This window comes from Palaemon carinicauda, chromosome 14 (genome assembly GCF_036898095.1).
Source record: "Palaemon carinicauda isolate YSFRI2023 chromosome 14, ASM3689809v2, whole genome shotgun sequence".
Taxonomy (NCBI): domain Eukaryota; kingdom Metazoa; phylum Arthropoda; class Malacostraca; order Decapoda; family Palaemonidae; genus Palaemon; species Palaemon carinicauda.
The window spans coordinates 46,824,013-46,843,668 of NC_090738.1; the positions used below are offsets into that span (position 1 = coordinate 46,824,013).

General features: G+C 49.6%; 1 protein-coding gene across 1 annotated transcript in view; it reads right to left on the bottom strand.

Moving 5' to 3' along the window:
• LOC137653569 (palmitoyltransferase ZDHHC16) overlaps positions 1-19,656 on the bottom strand; it is a 157,499-nt gene that overhangs the window by 124,373 nt on the left and 13,470 nt on the right. The window contains exon 2 of the mRNA XM_068387079.1: positions 8,686-8,764. Coding sequence (XP_068243180.1) covers positions 8,686-8,756 — 71 coding nt within the window. The 5' untranslated portion in view covers positions 8,757-8,764. The remainder of the gene's footprint in view (positions 1-8,685; positions 8,765-19,656) is intronic.

Genomic DNA, 19,656 nt, shown 5'->3' on the forward strand with positions numbered 1-19,656 from the left:
CCAAGCAGAGGCTTTAATGAGCTTATTTGGCTCATGGCGGATAGTAGCTTCAGATAAGACATGCCTACGGCAACGTCTTTTGGCCACCAAGAAGTCGTAGCAATCTGCTAACAAAGATTGCAGGGTGGCTTTAGTCATAACCTTAAAGGCGTGTTCCTCGTCATAGGTAAGAGAAAACATCTCCGCCATAGTCGAGACGTTGAGGCTCCGGCTAAACCTAGACCGGGACTCGAACTCGAGTCGGATTAAGGTTTCAGGTAGTCTTGGGAGGCGTTCACTGAATTGCGTCGATGCACAGTCAGCGGATAGCTTACCAGAAGTGAATGTCGATTGAATGTTAAGCCAACATTCATTATCTGATGGGAGCAGCAGAGATGTAGGATCTGTCTCCCGGAGTTGTGGCAAAGGTTTATCTTCGGCCACTGCCTGAAGGGCTAATTCAACCATTTTGGTGACACAAGGAGTGGGGGTCTGTTCGTCCACAAGAAACATGGTGTAAGTACTCTTGTGGGGGGTCAGCATGGTGTTTGTACAACCCCACTCGTTTAAGGTTCTAACCCAAACAGACTGAGCCTGTTCCTTCGGAAAGATAACGGTCTCTTTAGGGACCTTATCTAGCCGGACAAGAGCCTCTTCCGTAAGCCGGGGAAAGGAAATTGAAGGCCGGGAGGGAAGAACTCAAAATCTTCAATGGGCCGGGTCCCAAAACCCTCGATGGTCAACATTCCGTCCGTGAAAGGACAGTGGAGCGCCATTTTCCACGGGTTGTTCTTCGTGAAAGGTGGAAGTTTTGAGGCGTCCGGGATGAGGAACTTCTGTTGTTGAGGCAGTCCTCCTTCCAGGGTATCTAGTCTCCTGGTGACGGCAGAAAGCATAGAGCTAATCTGCTCTGTAACGACCCTCGTCATCATATTGGTGAGGGCCACCGGGTCGAAGTTGGTCGTGGTAATTAAGGGGGATGACTGCACTCCCGGGTCCTGAGACATAGGGGCAGTGCTAGTCGAGCCACTAGGAGCTCCGGGGAGGGGAGCCTTCTTGGGCTTCGATGATCTAGGTAGTGTAGGATTCTTACGAGTCCTCACTAAAGGTCTCTTCTGAGATTTGACCTTGGGAGGAACCGAGTGCGATCTCAGAGAGGATTCGCGGTTCCCTTCAAAACCTAGAAAGGAAGAATTATTAGAAGTTGAAGAAAAAGAGGGGCTAAGAAGAGAGGTCTTAGCGCCAGACCCACCTGCCTCACTTACCACCTTACCTGTTTCTGATTCGTCTAAAACCATGGGCTCTATGTCTAAGTTCAGAGCCGCAACATTGTCTTCAATGGGGTCAGGGTCGTCAGCGATGTCTGTATCCTGAACGAGATTGAGTTCTACGGTTTCCGCAATGTCGGCAATTATAGGGGCCGCCACTTCCCTAGGCACTGCTGCCGAAGATTTTGCGTTCGGGTAGATAAGATTACAATAATCTTCTGAGAGGACGTAGGGCTTCTTGGCCTTAACGTTACGGGCGAAGCCGCCTACCCACAATTTCAAAGTGGCTCTTGCTGAAGTTTTAACCGCCTGGGAACTCTGAAAGGACGGGGATAAGGTTAGCAAACCCGAGGGACAAAATGCTGAATGAAACCGAAGATTCATAACAGAAGGCAAAGGAATATAAATACAAAAATGACTGAAAGAGGCTCACCGAATCTGAAGCGAGGGTGGAGATAAGGTCATAACAGACAAGGCAGTTGTCAGGGTGCCATACAACAATATCGTCCATCTGAATCCCACAGTCAGCGTGGGACCGACAGACCGCATGTCCGCAAGGCTGTTGAAGGACGGCCGCGCAGGCTGTCATCCGGCAACGGACCACCTGTAAAAGGAATAGTCCATGAGCATCTACTAGTTTCTCTATAAGGGGTCCCGGAGGGTCCGGGACCTGCCAGTTAATAAAATAAAATGTATAGCCTTAGACTAAACATGCAGAGAACTGAGACTATTCCAAGAGCAATCCGGCAGAGCCGGGGATGAAAAAGGATGCAAAAAACAGTGATGAATAATTATAATCATAACTAGTTCCGGGGCCCCCGGGGCCGGGGAACAGGGTTGGTAAGTAAACTTAAAGTAAACTTAAAGTAACTTAAAGTAAACTTAAAGTAACTTAAGATACATCCTTAAAATACATAAATAGAGAACTCCAATTATGATCTAAAACTAATGTCTGTAATGAATAGGGCTCCCGGAGGGAGGATATTAATCAAAACTGTGTCAGTGTCAACAGATCTTGTAGTTAAGAGCCCGGAGGCTCCGATGTCTGATGACGGGAGGGTACAACGGGAGAGCGCGGGGGGAGCCAATGGAACCCCCACTACCCTACCGGAGGTACCGGGACGAAGGTAATGATTCATGTAGAATATAATATAATGATATGGGATATTAATAAGTCCTATGCGGACGATAATAGCAGGAGGTACCATAGGTGGGGACACTCCTAATATAAGTGCTCATTCTTACAACCATAGCTAAAAGCAAGGTTACACCAAGGTGCAGTATACCGACTAATCATGTGTGATAGTCCCCGGTGGTCCCGGCCCTCCCCCTCCCCCGACCGATGGCTAATCGGAGCGACGGGAGGGGGGGAGACGAAACCGCCCAGTATGAATGAGACTAAGTCACACCCCGTGGGTACACTCAGTCCTCAATATGTCGGAACGTTGAGGGAAGACTGAGGAACAAGCATACTTGACCCGTATGTCATAACCAACAACTATCGAGTGAGAGGAAGGGTGTACACTGGAGGAGGGGGGGGATGGAATAGCCTCCCCAACCTGTGGGGGGGTGATTATGGTACCGGGGAATCACCAGTGCGTAGTGGTAGACAGGGCTACCAACTGGAGATCCCCTCAACATGACATGAAAATCCCAAAAATATGATCATAACGGAGTAAAGCAATAAATATAATATCAATGCACAAATACATAAAAATAATTAATGAATTAAAAGCGAAATCACGTAAGTAAGGTTAGGCATGCAGAAATAATATGGCGAGAGAGGGACTCGGGCGAGTGGTAAGGGAGGAAGCATGACGCCATCAGCAGATGGAAAGCAGGGGTACCAACCTAGTTACTGAAGCGGTAGATCGAACAGTAAAAACAGAAAATACGCGAGAGTCCCACTCGAACCAAATGTAAAACTAGGTGGAGCGTAATAAAACTAAAAGGTTTAATAATAATAAGTGAGATGGTCGTTCACCATTGAGATTGTTTCGCTATCCACCAACATGCACGAATGCAGGCATACCAACATAACCTACTCCTGATGAAACGCTAGCACTGATATCATAGGATAACATAAAATAAATGCTATATGAAAGCATAAAGTCGGTGTACTATATAAATGTAAGGAAAAAACTCCTAAAAGTTCGAACGAATATTAATGACGGACGAACTAACGAGAAAAAGGGCAGAGACGAACCATGAACAGTAAGAACGGGGAAGCCGCTCATATATAAACACTTCTCAATTAATAAAAACAAAGGTTACACTGCCCAATTTCGCTAAAACTCATGGATAAAGTACTTAACTTTGATGGGGTATCTTGGGAATCGGCCATCGAGAGAAAGTTGATGATAAATCCAATGGTAAACACGAGAAAAAACACGTTGGACTTATACGCAATAGGTGCTAGAAAGGAGTGATGGGCAAGCGTGGGTAGAGTTAGTAGTACTGGTCTGCGAGGCAGGGGAGGTTGAACTGCACCTCACTATTGAGGGATTTCGAAGAGGAGAAGTCTAAATGGTACGAGACCTCTGGTATTTCGCCCCAGTCTATACCGACACCATTAGGTGAGCGAGCTAGTTCAACCTAGCATTCCTATACATTTTTTCTCTGGTAATATTAGCAGTTATATTCCTTAGAAATGGTGCATAAGGAGCATTTCACTGGGCGGCACAGGGATTGAGCCCAGAAAGATTAATGGCAGACCACAATACAGTGAACCCTCGCTACTTCGCGGTTCGACAATCGCGGATTCACCACTTCGCGGGGTTTTCCCATAACCCATATATATATACATATCGCGGATTTTCCGGAAAATTCGAAAATACCGCGAAATCTGAAGATAACCAAATACGATATTTTGTTACCTGTAATTCCATTAATACTGTAATTATAGTAATATCTGCTCTTACTGATTGTTCATTGCATTACATATGATATATAATTCAGCACAGAAAGAAATAAAACACGAAAAGAGAATGTGATCATACGATAATTCAGTACGTAGTAAAATTAAATCGAACATGAAACGCAAATCAGATGCAGTCATACCATATTAGAATGGTGTGTACTGTAATGGATGTGCTTCTTTTCCATGAATCTTTTGTATGTATACGTACGTAGTACAGTACTGCATCCAATAATATTCTTTGTTGCAAAAATCACATTTCGAATAAGTACTGTAAGCGTACGAGAGAGAGAGAGAGAAAGAGAGAGAGAGAGAGAGAGAGAGAGGCGTAAAATAGCGTACGTACGTAAATTTTTATTATTATTGTTATTATTATTATTATTGTTGTTGTTGTTAATAAAATTATTATTGTTATTATTATTAATCATTATTATTATTATTATTACTGTACAGTATTATTATCATTATTTATTATTATTACGGTATTGTACTTAATCTACGTACGTTCAGTGTGCGCGGGACATCTTCTATGAGTAATCAACGCACCATAGTACTGTATAAGACGGGTTGTGATTGGTTCAAGCGCTGATAGATGACGAATCAAAACTCAAGTTTTGTTATCTAGCCTGTGATTGGTGTTTGGCCCGCATCTCCAACCCGCAGCATCAGAGTTCTCGCGGGACTGCATCGTTCACTTTCTCTTTCCGCGTATTGCTGAGTAGACGTTCTTAAGTTTGTGAAGTTGAATCTGTGCTGTGTGCGACTGTTTTAAGTTGAACTTTTTGTTGAACTTTCTGTTACAATGGCTCCCAAGCGTTCTGCTTCTAGTAAGGCTGGTAGTGAGCCTAAACGCCACCGAAGAATGATGACGATAGCTGAGAAGGTTACGCTTCTCGACATGTTAAAAGATGGTAGAAGTTACGCGGCCGCCGGCCGCCATTTTGGCATCAACGAATCCACCGTTCGCTACATCAAGAAGGACGAGGCGAACATTAGAAAGACTGCTGCAATCACCTTTAGCAGATCAGCGAAGCGAGTCGTTACAACGCGTAATAAAACGATCGTACGCATGGAAGGTGCTTTAGCTGTGTGGATTGCCGACTGCCGGAAGAAGAACATAGCGTTGGATACGAACACCATCCAAACAAAGGCTTTGAGCTTATATGAGAATTTTGCTGCAAAGGAACCTAAAGAGGACGACGGCAACCATGCTGAAGATGATGATGATGCAGATGATCCTCAACCAGGGACATCCACTGATTCCCAGCCTCAGAAACGTTTTTCCGCAAGCAAAGGATGGTTCGCGAAGTTTCAGAAACGCTTCGCCCTGAAAAGCGTTTCCCTGCATGGGGAGTCTGCTTCCGCTGACACTGCCGCTGCTGAAACTTACGTGAACCAGACTTTCAAGAACATTATCGCTGAAGGTGGATACAAGCCGGAACAAGTCTTTAATATGGATGAAACCGGCTTGTTTTGGAAGAGAATGCCGTCGCGAACTTTCCTGTTCAAAGAGGAAGCCAAAGCCTCTGGCTTTAAGGCATTCAAGGATCGCGTTACCCTCGTGATGTGTGGCAATGCTGCTGGATTTTTGTTAAAGCCGGGGCTTATTTATAAGTCGAAAAATCCTCGCGCTTTGAAAAACAAAAATAAGAATCTCCTTCCCGTGTACTGGATGCATAATCAAAAGGCATGGATTACGAAGATGCTGACCTCCAACTGGTTCCACCAGTGTTTCATCCCGCAAGTCCATGAATATCTCTTAGAGAAGGGCTTGCCATTCAAGATCCTTCTCCTTATGGATAACGCTGGTGGACACGCAACTGACCTGTCGCGTGAGGGCGTTCAGGTTGAGTTCCTGCCACCCAACACCACGTCATTGATTCAACCAATGGACCAGGGGGTTATCAGGGCGTTCAAGGCCCTCTACACGAAGAATACCTTGGCGGACCTCGTTGCGTGTGTGGATGCTGCCCAAGATGACGAGGATGAAGACTTCAACTTGAAGGCGTACTGGCGGCAGTACACCATAGCCACGTGCCTGCAGAATATTCAAAAGGCACTTCAAGAGATGAAACCTGCAACTGTAAATGCGAGCTGGAAGAAGCTGTGGCCCGATATTGTTTACGACGACAAGGGATTTACTCCGTCGGAAATCCAACACTCTGCAATACGGAAATCTGTGCAGTTGGCTGCCATAATTGGGGGTGACGGGTTTGGCGACATGACGACTGAAGACGTCGACGAGTTGTTGGACTGCCATTCCCAGCCCCTAACTGACGCAGATCTCGAAGACCTGACGAAATCGGCAAGTGAGGAAGAGAGTGAGGGTACCCAGGAAGAGACCCAAGAAAATGTAGAAGAAACGGGCTTAACATTAGAACGGCTCGCCAAGTTCTGCAACCATATGAAGGAGGCGAAAGAAATGTTGCAAGAGTGGGACGAGGATATGGTTCGCGCGATGCAATTCTGCAACAAGGTCGATGACATCACGACTCCCTACAGGATGCTCTTGGATCGAAAAAAGAAGCAGCGGCAACAACTTCCGATCACAATGTTTTTTCAGCCTCGCAAAAAAGAGCCAGTTCCTCCTGCTAGTACGCCTTCGGAAGAAATTGAAGAAGTTGAAGAGGTGTCCCAGGAAAAGACACCTCCGTCTGAAGAGACGTAAAATACTATCATTGACTGCACAGTAGAACACATCATCAGCTTCATCATCATCATTTCTACTGTGCAGCAAATTCATCGCCATCGTCATTCAAGTTTTTCTGGAACTTCTTTCGTGGTGAGTACAGTAACAATCTTTATTTTTTACTTTAACCTGTTTTATAGTTTAGTACTGTACGTACTGTATGCATTAAGTTAAAGGGAAGGTTTTAAAAGTCTACATGTTGTAACCTATCATATTTTTTTTGTTTAAAATTTACATTTACGTACGTACAGTAAAACAATCTCTCTCTCTCTCTCTCTCTCTCTCTCTCTCTCTCTCTCTCTCTCTCTCTCTCTCTCTCTCTCTCTCTCTCTCTCTCTCTCTCTCTCTCTCTCAAATTGTTTTCCTGCTTTGCTACGTACAAGTACTGTATAATTTATATTTGTAAGGTAACATATTTTGTAAATGCTTTGTACTGTAAATACTGTATGTACTGTATCATTATTTATCACTATCATCATGCGTGTTAAATGCCTTGTTTGTTCTGAGCGTGGTTGTTTACTGAGCGTACACGCCGTCGTTTCAGGCGGCGTCATAAAGAAAAAGATTTCATTTGGAAGTCCTAAGAAAAATACGTAAACTAAAACATTGGTAATAAAAAAATCAACATACAGTACTGTATAATCAATATAATCGATGCAAAAACTAACCATACGTACATATATGTGTACACTAAATGAGTTTGTTTCTTCATTATGATCAGAGATGAACGTAAACAAAACATTGGTTGCCATTTTTTATCGTGCTTTTTAGGTGTTTAGGAAACACATGATATAAAATCGCCTTTAATATTTGTGCCTGTTTTAGTTTAGGGTGCTGTAGTACATGCATTAAGTGTTCTGTACATTACAGGGTGTAAAGGGTGGTTTGTTAACAGTACTACGTACAAGGGAAGGTTTTAAAAGTCCGAATATACATGTTAAATAAATAGGTAAATATGCTGTCACTACTTCGCGGATTTTCACCTATCGCGCCCGCGTCTGGAACCTATCTACCGCGATAAACGAGGGTTCACTGTAGGCGAAAAGGAAAAGAGGCACAACAACCGCTCACCCTCCAACCCAAAAGTAAAGTGAAGCACAGTCACAAGTGTGTGAGTGAAGGGATTAGCTAACTATCCCCCCCTACTCACCACTAACTAGCGGGATGGGTAATTAACCCTCGCTAAATTTTAATGGCTTGTCCTTTCAGCTTTGCCAAAAGTAATACCCCCTATAAATAATGTAGGTTTGTTTTCCAGTTACAGAACAAATACTATGTTAGAATAGCTACCAATATCCCAGCCAGAGAGAACATCCATCTTTGGTGGCAGCTGATATCTAAGTGGTTTACTTCCCTACTACCAACACGTAACTACTAGCCCGTTGTTGACACATCATAGTTTTTAACTGCCGTATTTCAGCTTCACTGTTTATAATTCTCCTATGTAGGACGATGGTTTGTATTTGTGTAGGAACAAAAAAAAGTTTAAAGCAGACAGTGGAAGGTGGCACAAGTAAGTCTGTACTCTCCGGCAGCTGAAAACAAAATGGCTTCTTACTGCTGGCAAGGGGGCATGGGTTCCCCGTCACCTGCCAGTAATTATCAACACATTAAAAGTTGCCTCTAGCCCAGCTGAAAACATAAAAGATGGAGGCTTTTACTCGGGTATTAACAAATGGGCTTTAATTTTGAGCGTTAATTCAATTTCTACTGGATAAAAAATAAATTCTTCAAAAAATCACATGTTACAAGATGCGGAACAAACAACATATTTTCTGACAGGAAATTGAAACACTCCTCTTACTATATCAAAGTGGTTCTCTAATATTTACCTTGCTGTTTGAGGCAGATTAGCAATCCTATGCCAATAACGTAGAAACTTTTTCCTCCATAAAATCAGCATGACTGTATCTGCAATGAAAATGATATATCAAAGACATATATAAAAAGAGTGCCATTACTGCTAAAAATGACAAATTCATAGATAATTTGTATTTTTCCTAACTATACAAACCTTAGCTATTTAATAGGGGTATTACTTTCGGCGTAGCTGAAATGACGAGCCATTTTTTTAATGAGGGTTTACTACCCACACCGCTAGCTAGCGGGGTAAGGGGAGGGTAGCTTGCTACCCCTGCCCCCTCTCTCACACACCTGTGCTTGAGCTCAATTTGCTTGGAGGTAGGACTTAGAGGGGGATAGGGGTGGCGGGCTAGTTTGTATAAATAAATAAGGTTTGTCTAGTTAGGAAAAATACAAATTATCTACGAATTTGTCATTTGTTCCGTAACTGGAATACAAACCACGCTATTTAATGGGGGTGACTCACCCATTAGGAAGGGTGGACGTCCCAGCCAGTCTGGCTTTTGGCTTTGCCCGGGGACTCCTTATTTGAGTGTGCAAGCACTCATCCTAGAAAGTTGTTCTAAAGTTCTTTAGATGGAAACTTGTAGACTAGGACTTTCCCAATACCACCTCGTCAGGGTATGGGGACGTAACAGTATTAATATTAATACTAGGAACACAAGGGAGCATGGTTTATCTGCAGTGGTTTGAGGTCAGCTATGCAGAGAACCCAGGATGCTGCTTTCCCCAAGAGATGGGATGATGAAGAAAAGAATAAGGGCCAGACAAACTTTTTCATTCATGCAGACTAAAGCCGGGTAACAATGCCCTCAACCTTCTGCTACTTGTCCAATAAGGAGCTTGAAGTTTTAAACCAGCTGTTTTGCAGCCACCACAAGACCGATAGAGAAAGTATCAAGTCTCCTATGGGTCACGTCTTGCAGGTAGTGGGAAGTGAATGTTGTTTGCCGTTTCCACACCCCAGCTTGAAGAACCTGCGTCACTGAAAAATTTCTTTTGAAGGACAGGGACGTAGCTATGCCCCTGACATCATGTGCTCTGGGGCGACGTGATGGAGGAGGGTCTGGATTCAGTGCCAGGTCAATGACCCTGCGAATCCATGCAGAGATGGTGTTCTTGGTGACCCTCCTCTTAGTCTTTCCTGTGCTGACGAATAGTGCTGGCACAAGAGGATGGGCTGCGGCTGTTCTTTTGAGGTACAGCCTCAAGCTCCTTACTGGGCATAGTAAGAGATGGTCTGGGTCATCTGTTACAGTACGGAGACTAGAAATCCGGAAAGAGTCGAATCGAGGATCCGCTACTCCTGGATTGTGAGTCTTAGCAATAAACTCAGGGACGAAGCTGAACATTACCTCCCCTCAACCCCTTGAATGGGCGATGTCATACGAGAGACCATGAAGTTCGCTGACTCGCTTGGCCGAGGCCAAAGCTAGCAGGAACACCGTCTTCCAGGTTAGGTGGCGATCTGATGCCTGGCGTAATGGTTCATAGGGAGGTCTCTTAAGAGACCTGAGAACTCGAACCACATTCCATGATGGAGGTCTCACTTTCGACTGAGGGCAGGTAAGTTCATAACTCCGTATGAGTAGAGAAAGTTCTAGCGATGAAGGAATGTCCATTCCTTTCAGCCTGAAGGCAAGGCTTAAGGCTGAGCGATAGCCTTTCACTGCCGAGACTGATAGGCGCATTTCTTCACGCAAATACACAAGGAACTCCGCTATTGCTGGAATACTGGCATCGAGTGGAGAGATACCCCTTCCACGACACCAACCACAGAAGACTTTCCACTTTACCTGTATAAATCAAGGGGTGGTGCCCAGAGCTCCGTTTTCTTGACCTGTTACCTAGATTTTTGGGTATTCCACCGTTGTATATTTTTTATGTAGTGAACGTTGGGGTGTGGTCAGCATTCGGACACTAGGCAGTTCAGGTGCTACCTCTGGCCACAGTCCGCAAACCACTACAACGGGTGGAATGTAAGTCCGTTGCCGTATGGGGCGAGTTCCGTCCGGTTGCAGGTCGTGCCTTCTTAGGCACTATCTCGGCCGGTGAGGGACGGAAGGAGTCTCCATAGGAAGTAACCCTATCCTCCTTAGGGGGGCGAAGGATGAATCCTTTTCCTTTTCCCCTTTGGTTTGGCCTGTGGCATCTTGAACTGCAGGGGGGCTACCCTGAGGTTCATGCCTAATCTCCTCCAGAGGTCTTTTGTGAGGGGATGACGTCTCCCCTTGCCAGAAGGACACGCCTGTGCAGAATCTTCCGGACTCCTCCTAGGATTGAAGGGAGGAGAGGCCCCTGGGAAGAGAGGAGGCGATAAAGGGATCCTAGGTGTGTCACCTAAGGACTGGGAGCAGGGAACAACTCCTTTCATGGCTTGGCGCATTACACTGAATAAGGCGCTAAGCCACAGGGGAGTCACGGGCTCCCGAGGAACTAGGGGGAGGTCCTTAGGAAGGCACTGCTCCCTGGCTTTAGGAACCTGGGCAAGTTTCCTAAGCCTCTTGTCTAAGGGAGGCCTCCCTACAGGCAAGATCAGCACAGGCCTACCCTTAGGGATAGGATCTAGGCTCGGTCGCACAGCCGACTATTGTCTCTGTTGAGGCCTAAGAGGCTTGAGAGACTGATTGTGAGCGCCAAGATGGATGCGCGCTCGTGCGCCGAACTGTTGGTAGACGGAAGGGTGCTTGTGCACGCGCCCTTCCCAATCGCGCGCACCTTTTTCTCCCTCGTAGCGCGCATAAGGTTGTTCGCGCGCATGGCGAGTAACAGAATATTCGCGCATATGGCGCACCATAGGATGAAACCGCGCGCCATGTTCGCCATTTTCTATGCGTGCATTAAGTTGGTCGTGCTCGCCAAATCGGTCATGCGTGCCAACTTGGTCGTGGGCGCGGGAGCTCTCAGGTTGGTGAAAGTACTCACTGCTATGCTCACCCAAAGGTTCACAATAGCTTGTGTGGTGTGAGCGCGAACGATCAACACAACAAGAGTATGAAAACTCTCTGTCATAAAAAGAATGACTATGGTCACGAGAACCCGAAAGTTCAGCGTGAACTGTGTTGCGCGAACCCTAAGGATCAACGCAACGAGAAACTGAAGTTTCTCTGTCAAGAGACCCCGGAGGGTCAACGTGTCCAAGGCTACGAGGGACCGAAGTCCCAACATAGCCTGTGTTGCGAGACCCCGAAGAGTCAGCGCAACGAGAAACCAAAGTTTCCCAGTCACGAAACTCTGAAGTGTTAGCGTGACTAAAGTTACGAGAGCCCAAGGGTTCAGCGTAACTCAGGTTACAAGACCCCAAAGGGTCAACGTAATGAGGACCACGAGGTTCCTATGTCACGAGACCCCGAAGGGTCAACGTGACTGACGGTACGAAAACCCGGAGGTTCAACGTTACCATTGTTACGAGAGCCCAAAGGTTCAGTGTAACAGAAACCCGAAGGTTTCAAATCGCGAGAGCCCGAAGGTTCAGCGCGACGGAGACCCGAAGGACTCCTGTTGTCATAAGAACCCGCAGGATCAACATGACGAGAGCCCGAAGACTCATGATCACGCCAGCCCAAAGGAAGGTCATCACGAGACCCCGAAGGGTCAACGTGAGGAGAACCAGCAGATTCAAAAAGACATCTCCTCACAGCCCGAGGAGGAGAACGTCCGTGGAGGAGAGGGGTTACCCACCCCTCCACTCTACGAACCTCCGGAGAGGAACATACAACAGACTCCGCCCGAGGGGGAGACTGATTAAGGTCTACAGATAATTCCTCTGCAGGGGAGGAGAGTTCACCCAAAGGAGAACTATGCTTATAACAAGGTTTTCTTTCCGCCCCTGGAGGAGAACCCAAAGTATATGGAGGTTGCCGATGTAAAGAGGCAATCTTCTCTCGCGAACGAGAGATATGTTCCCCGAAGGGGAAGCTTGCCTTGGAGAGAGCCCTGCCACCGCCACAGGTGGGTTAGCTGACTCCTCGGCGTCAGAACCAGACTCTCAGCCTGACCGATGGGCAACAGCGCCTGCGCCCACAAGAGAAGGATCGACCTTCGCAGAGGAAGGAGATTATCGCCTTCTCTCTGCTCCCCTTTGGAGGAGTTCGAGGAGAACTTCCTTCAAAGGGGGACCATCAACGCCCAGCAATGGCCACAAAGACGCAAGGTCTGGAAAGGAACAGGCACTCCCTGGGGGAAGAGAAGGAGCCGACTCACTAGGGGAGTCGCCACCTTTGCCTATCCCACAGGGTTGATCTGGAGTCACAAGCCCTGTGCTACTGCGCGACCGTGCCCCGGAAGGGCCTGGTCGAGGATTAGCTTCAGGCAGAAATTTGGGCGTAGATGAAGCAGAAGCCTGCAATTTCTTCGATTTCGAGGAAGACCCCGAAAGCGAAGATTCGCGTTTAGACTTCTTCTTCTTCTTGCACGCAGGCCTCTCTCTGCACTCAGAACAGGTGTTGTCCCACGAACACTGACTTCCCCGGCAAGCCAGGCATAAAGGGTGTGGGTCCGTCTCCACGGACGACATGAAGGTACCTCAGCGGCGGCCTTCAATACCTGGACATGTCCGCATAGCGGGACAATAACAAAATGACAAATTCGGAGATCATTTGTATTTTTCCTAACCATACAAACCTTAGCTATTAACATAGGGTTTACTTTCGGCGTAGCTGAAAATGACGAGCCATTAGATTTTTAACAAGGGTTAACTACCCCCGCACTAGTTAGCAAGGGGGTAGGGGAAGGGGTAGCTTGCTACCCCTCCCACCCCACACACCGGTGAATTGTCTCACTTCACTTAGAGGTAGGACTTGTCTTGGGGGACAGGGCTGGCGGGCAAATATCTGTAAATAGCTAATGTTTGTATGGTCAGGAAAAATACAAATTATCTACGAATTTGTCATTTGTTCCGTAACCGAAATACAAACCACGCTATTTACATAGGGTGACTTACCCCTTAGGAAGGGTGGAAAGTCCCCAGCCTTACTGGCTTTGGCTTTACTCGGGGACTCAGAATCCGAGTGAATAGTACTCGAGAAAAAGAGTCCCTGCACCTCACAAGTTCCTTGCTCGGCAAGGAACGTGAGGCCTACATAAGTTTGTGTGTGGAGGAATAGTGTGAGACTCGTCCTAGGAAGTTGACCTGGAGTCCTTTAGATGGTATTCTAGGCTAGGACGTTCCCAATACCACCTCGTCAGGGTATGGGGGACGCGACAGTATTGACTCAATACTAGGAACACAAGGAAGCATGGTTTACCTGCAGAGGTTGAGGTCAGCTATGCAGAGACCAGGATGCTGCTTTCCCCAAGAGAGGGGAGGATGAAGAAAGAAGTAAGGGTCAGACATACTCTTTCATTCACGCAGACTGAGACCGGGTAACAATGCCCTCAACCTTCTGCTACCTGTCCAATAAGGAGCCTGAGGTTAGACCAGCTGTTGTGCAGACACCACGGGGCCGATAGAAAAGGTATCGAGGCTCCTGTGGGTCACGTCCTGCAGGTAGTGGGCTGTGAAGGTCGTTTGACGCTTCCAGACCCCAGCTTGAAGCACCTGCGTCACAGAGAAATTTCTCTTAAAGGCCAGGGATGTAGTGATGCCCCTGATGTCATGTGCCCTAGGGCAATGGGACAGAAGAGGGTCAGGATTCAAGGCGTGATGGATAACCCTTCGAATCCAGGCCGAGATGGTGTTCTTGGTGACCCTCCTCTTAGTCCTTCCCGTGCTTACGAACAACGCCTGCACGCGGGGACGAACTGCAGCTGTTCTCTTCAAGTAACGCCTCAGACTCCTCACTGGGCATAATAGCAGATGGTCTGGGTCACTTGTTACAGAACGAAGACTCGTGACCCTGAAGGAGTCGAACCGTGGGTCCGGCACTCCAGGGTTCTGAGTCTTGGCAACAAACTCAGGGACGAACCTGAACATTACCTCCCCCCATCCCCTTGAATGGGCGATGTCGTATGAGAGACCATGAAGTTCACTAACTCGTTTGGCAGAGGCCAACGCGAGTAGGAAAGCCGTCTTCCAAGTCAGGTGGCGATCAGAGGTCTGGCGCAATGGTTCAAAGGGAGGTCTCTTAAGAGACCTGAGAACCCGAACCACGTTCCATGGAGGAGGTCTCACTTCCGACTGAGGGCAGGTAAGCTCATAGCTACGTATGAGTAAAGAGAGTTCTAGTGAGGAAGAAATGTCCACTCCTTTCAGCCTAAAGGTAAGGCTTAAGGCTGAGCGATAGCCTTTCACCGTCGAGACCGAAAGGCGCATTTCTTCCCGCAAATACACGAGGAACTCCGCTATTACTGGAATTGCGGCATCGAGTGGAGAGATACCCCTCCCACGACACCAACCACAGAAGACTCTCCACTTCGCCTGGTAGACTCCCGCAGTGGACTTTCGCAGGTGTCGAGACATTCTTTCCGCAACCTGCTGCGAAAAGCCTCTCTCCGTGAGGAGACGCTGGATAGTCTCCAGGCGTGAAGCCGAAGCGAGGCTACGGCTTTGTGGAAGATGTTGCAATGTGGTTGTCTGAGTAGCTCGTGTCGTGGGGGTAGTTCTCTCGGAGGTTCCGTTAGGAGTTGCAGAAGGTCCGGGAACCATTCCACGTGATGCCATAGCGGAGCTATTAAGGTCATAGACAGGTTGACCGATAGTCTGGTCCTGTTGAGCACCCTTCTCATCAGACAAAACGGTGGGAAGGCGTACACGTCGATGTTGTCCCACCGCTATTGGAAAGCATCTTGCCAGAGAGCCTTGGGGTCCGGGACTGGGGAGCAGTAACAGAGGCAGCTTGAAATTCAAGGCCGTCGCGAACAGGTCCACCGTCAGGGAACCCCGCAAAGCAGGACTTTTTTGGCTATCTGAGGATCCAAAGACCACTAGGTACTCACTATCTGCGATGCTCTGCTCACATTGTCGGCGAGCACATTCCTTTTGCCAGGAATGAAGCGAACCGATAGTGGAATCGAGTGGACTTCGGACCACCTCAGAATCTCTACTGCAAGATGGGATAGCTGTTGTGATAAGGTACCTCCCTGCTTGTTGATATAAGCCACTACCGTGGTGTTGTCGCTCATCACCACCACGGAGTGGCCCGCCAGGGTCCGTTGGAACTGCTGAAGGGCCAGATACACGGCCTTCATCTCTAGCCGGTTGATGTGTAAGTACTTTTCTGATTTTGACCAAAGGCCTGAGACCCTCTGGTTCAGAATGTGGGCCCCCCACCCTTCTTTTGACGCGTCCGAGAACAGCGTCAAATCCGGATAAAGGACAAGAAGATAAACTCCCTTTCGTAGGTTTTCGTCGATCAGCCACCACCGCAGGTCCACCTGTTCCGTGGGTCCTATAGGGACCAGAGAGTCTGGGGAGTCGGAGCCCTGACTCCACCGGGACTTGAGCCGCCATTGCAGGGATCTCATCCTGAGACGGCCGTTCGGGACCAGACGGGCCAAGGAGGCTAGGTGACCTAAAAGACGTAACCATGATTGGGCTGGAAGCTCTTCCCGCCTGAGGAAGGGCTCTGCCACCCTCCTCAGCCTTGCTATCCTGTCGTCTGATGGAAAGGCTTTGTGGAGATTGGTGTCTAATAACATGCCAAGATAAACCAGTCGGGACAGCTGCAGAGAGGACTTCTCGAGATTTACCATGATCACCAGATCTTGGCTAAGTCCCAGAAGCCTGTCTCGGTGTCGAAGAAGGGTCGACTCCGAGTCTGCCAGGATCAGCCAGTCGTCCAGATATCGGAAGAGACAGATGCCGTTCCTGTGCGCCCATGACGAAATCAGGGTGAACACTCTGGTGAACACCTGAGGTGCTGTGGAGAGACCGAAGCACAGTACCTTGAACTGGTAGGTCTTGCTGTCTAGGCTGAATCTCAAGTACTTCCTGGAAGACGGATGGATTGGGATCTGGAAGTACGCGTCCTTCAGATCCAGTGTGCACATGAAGTCTTGTGGTCTCACTGCAAGTCTGACCGTGTCCGCTGTCTCCATGCTGAACGAATTTTGTTTGACAAACTTGTTCAGAGCTGATATATCGATGATGGGTCTCCAGCCTCCAGACACCTTCTTTACAAGAAAGAGTCGACTGAAGAAGCCTGGGGAGCCGTCGACGACCTCTTGGAGAGCATCCTTCTTGAGCATGGTCTCGACTTCTGCCCGAAGGGCTAGCCCCTTTGCCGATCCCATGGCATAGGAGTTCAACGACACTGGATTCGCTGTCAGGGGAGGTTGAGATGTTGTGAATGGGACGCAATAACCTTGGCCGATCACAGAGACCGTCCAGGAATCGGCCCAATGTTGCTGCCACCTGTGCACGCAACTTTGTAGGCATCCCCCCACAGGTGGACACGCGGGGGGACTGCCACTCCTAGCGCTCACGGCCACGGCCGCTCCCTCTAGGAGTCTTGCCTCCCCTGGAGGACTTACCACCCCTCGTGTCCTTGACAGGAAAGGGCTGTGGCTTAGACACCTTCGTCTTAGCTGCCGGAGCCTGCTTTGGTGTCCTGCGAGGCTGCTGTTGATGCTGTTGTGGAGCTGGAGGCTTGTAGGTCCGAGATGTGAGGGCCCTTTGGAGGAGCGAATCCTGATTCGACTTCCTCCACCTCTCAGCTGTGCGTTCTACATCCTTGGGCTCAAACAAGCTTCCTCCAAGGATGGAGGAGCGTCTGAGCCTGCAGACATCCACGGCGGGGACCTTCGGATGGAACTTCTCGGTCACCGCATCGCATCGCTTTAAGATCAAGTTGGCCCACAAGTTGGTAACCTGGTGGGCCAGGAACTCGATGGAGCGAGTGCCCGAGAGGAGGAAGGTCTCCAGGGCCTTCCTATTGCTCTCCTTAGACAAGTCCTCGGAGCGCAATAGGATGCCCAGAGAACCCAGCCAGACGTCCAGCCACGAAGTGGCCTGCATGGCACACTTCGCGACCTTCTCCTGGCTAAGGATCTCCGAAGCCGAGAATGTCACCTGCCGGGAGGAGAGCTTCTCAAGAGGAGTTCCCCTTTTGAGCTCTTCCCCCGAGTGGTGGAGGGGAAGAGCTACACTGGACTCCCCCATGATCTCAAAATACCTCCTCTGCTGTAAACGAGGAGGTGAGAGGAGTTTGTTCCCGGCAGAGGAACGGCTGGAGGAGGCGATTTCCGAGAGCTGAGCTCCGACCTTGTCTCTGGCACTCTTCACCCCCCGGGACCAAGGCAAAGCTGCGCTGGCCCTTGGGGGTTTCTGGGTACCATAGATTTGGTTTAGGACCGTATCCTTGCCTTCGCGAGGGGCGATCTCCGGGTCCTTGAACCTGTTGAGTTGCCTCATCAGATTCAAGACCTGCCAGAAGGCATGCTCAGACTCATGCTGCTCTCCTCCCTGTGGACTGGCAGCTAAGTCTCCTGTCCCCAGAGGCTCTTCTTGGGGAGACACGTGGACGTTCTCCCGGTGTCTGGTTGGCTCTGGACGGATCCGAGAAGACGACTTAGGAATCATCTTTGAGTCCTTGGGTTCCCTCCTGGGCGGGATACAGGACTCCAGCAAAGAGGTCTGGAAGGTACCTTCCACGCGAGATGTTTCTCTTCCTCGAGGTGGGGTTCCTCCCATTGGTGCCGTGGGAGAGGCCCTCACCTCGCTGGACTCTCCTGAGGACGGAAAAGCTTCGTCCACAGGAGAAGGAGAAAACGACCGCGAAGGGGATGGAGCCTTCCTGACGGACTTCTTAAGAGCCAACTTCTCCCTGGGAGAAGTCACCATGAAATCCACTCCTCTCCTTCTCTTCAGCAGGGGCGAGTCTGTCTTTGGTCTAAGTCCCAGATCAGCGAGGGCTGGCTTCACAGCCTGCACCACCGCTTTCATCAGGTGACCAAACCAAGACTGACGGGTGACGGATGCAGTGTCAGTAATCCACGCTGGAGGGAAGGGGATCTCCTGATCCTTCGGGGTGGACGCAACGGGGCCTACCTGGAAAGAAGAAAGGGAAGAATGTTGCCTAGACCTCTCCGGAGACTCTTCCTGGTCCTGGGCGAGAGACCTGCGCTTGCGCAGTGGCGATCCTGATGGCGATCTGGAAGTAAGCATCCCTGTCGCAGGCACGAGCTGCAGGCCCCGGCGAGAACGGGGGTCGCGCTGGCGCTCGCGCTCGCGAGTTGGAGCATTCAGGGGATCGCGCGTGGGCGGCTGCTGGAGCGCAGGCGCACAGTCGCGCGGGCGCGAGGGCGCGTGGGCGCGCGGGCGCGTGTGGGCGCGAGGGCGCGCTGGCGAGGGGGCGCATTGGCGCGCAGGTGAAGGTGCACGCGAGCGCGCAGGTGAATGAGCGCGCGAGGGTAGAGGAGATGGCTGTCATTCAGGAGAATGATGAAGCGCAGGAGATCGACGGCGCACTGGAGATCTATGGCGCGTGGGCGAGCGATGGCGCGTTGGCGAACGCTGGCGCGTCAGCGAGCGATGGCGTGTTGGCGAACGATGGTACGTAGTACGTGCAGGCGATCGACCGCGCACAGGCGATTTAGCGCGTGTGCGCGTCGGAGACCTGTGAAAATCCGAGTCATGGGCGCGCTGGCGCGTTGGCGAGCACTTGTGCACAGGCGAAGGATCGCGCGGGCGCTCAGGAGATCGTTGGCGCGCTGGAGGGTGTCGACGCGTAGTCAGCTGGGGCGCAGGATCAGATGGCGAGGAAACGCGCAAGGGCGAACGCTCGCGGTCGGGCTCAGAAGAGGAAGACTTGTTGGCGCGCGGGCGTGCAGGAACTCTTGAAGTGCGCACCGGGGAGCGTGCGCGCTGTTGCGCAGGCGAAGATGGGCGCACAGGAGCGCGAGGGCGAGGCGAAGGAGTAAGGTCCTTGCCTGCATCCAGATCCGAAGATCTAGGGCGCGTGGGCGAGCGTTGGCGCGCATCAGGAACAAGGTGCGCAGGTGCGCGCTGACGAGCAGGAGTTCGTGTCCGCTCAGGAGACCGATGACGCGCCTGGCGCGCA